The following is a 217-nucleotide window of genomic DNA, read 5'->3' as shown; positions in this document are numbered from 1 at the left end:
AACGGTGGCGGCGATGAGCCGGCCGGGGGCCTGGAGGACGCCGAGGGACCCCGGCGGCAGTACGGCTTCATGCAGAGGCAGTTCACCTCCATGCTGCAGCCCGGCGTCAACAAATTCTCCCTCCGCATGTTTGGGAGCCAGAAGGCGGTGGAGAAGGAGCAGGAAAGGGTTAAAACTGCAGGCTTCTGGATTATCCACCCCTACAGCGATTTCAGGT

At 61.8% G+C, this 217-nt stretch overlaps 1 protein-coding gene across 1 annotated transcript in view; it reads left to right on the top strand.

Moving 5' to 3' along the window:
- Nucleotides 1-7: 7 nt before the first annotated feature.
- HCN1 (hyperpolarization activated cyclic nucleotide gated potassium channel 1) overlaps nt 8-217 on the top strand; it is a gene marked incomplete at its 3' end in the record, with an annotated part of 302392 nt that continues 302182 nt past the window's right edge. The window contains exon 1 of the mRNA XM_005871057.2: nt 8-215. Within this exon, the coding sequence (XP_005871119.2) occupies nt 70-215 (146 nt within the window). The remainder of the gene's footprint in view (nt 216-217) is intronic.

Source organism: Myotis brandtii, unplaced genomic scaffold, assembly GCF_000412655.1.
Source record: "Myotis brandtii unplaced genomic scaffold, ASM41265v1 scaffold328, whole genome shotgun sequence".
Classification (NCBI taxonomy): Eukaryota; Metazoa; Chordata; class Mammalia; order Chiroptera; family Vespertilionidae; genus Myotis; species Myotis brandtii.
Note: the sequence above shows the minus strand (reverse complement) of the source record. Positions and strands in the feature narration are given on the sequence as shown.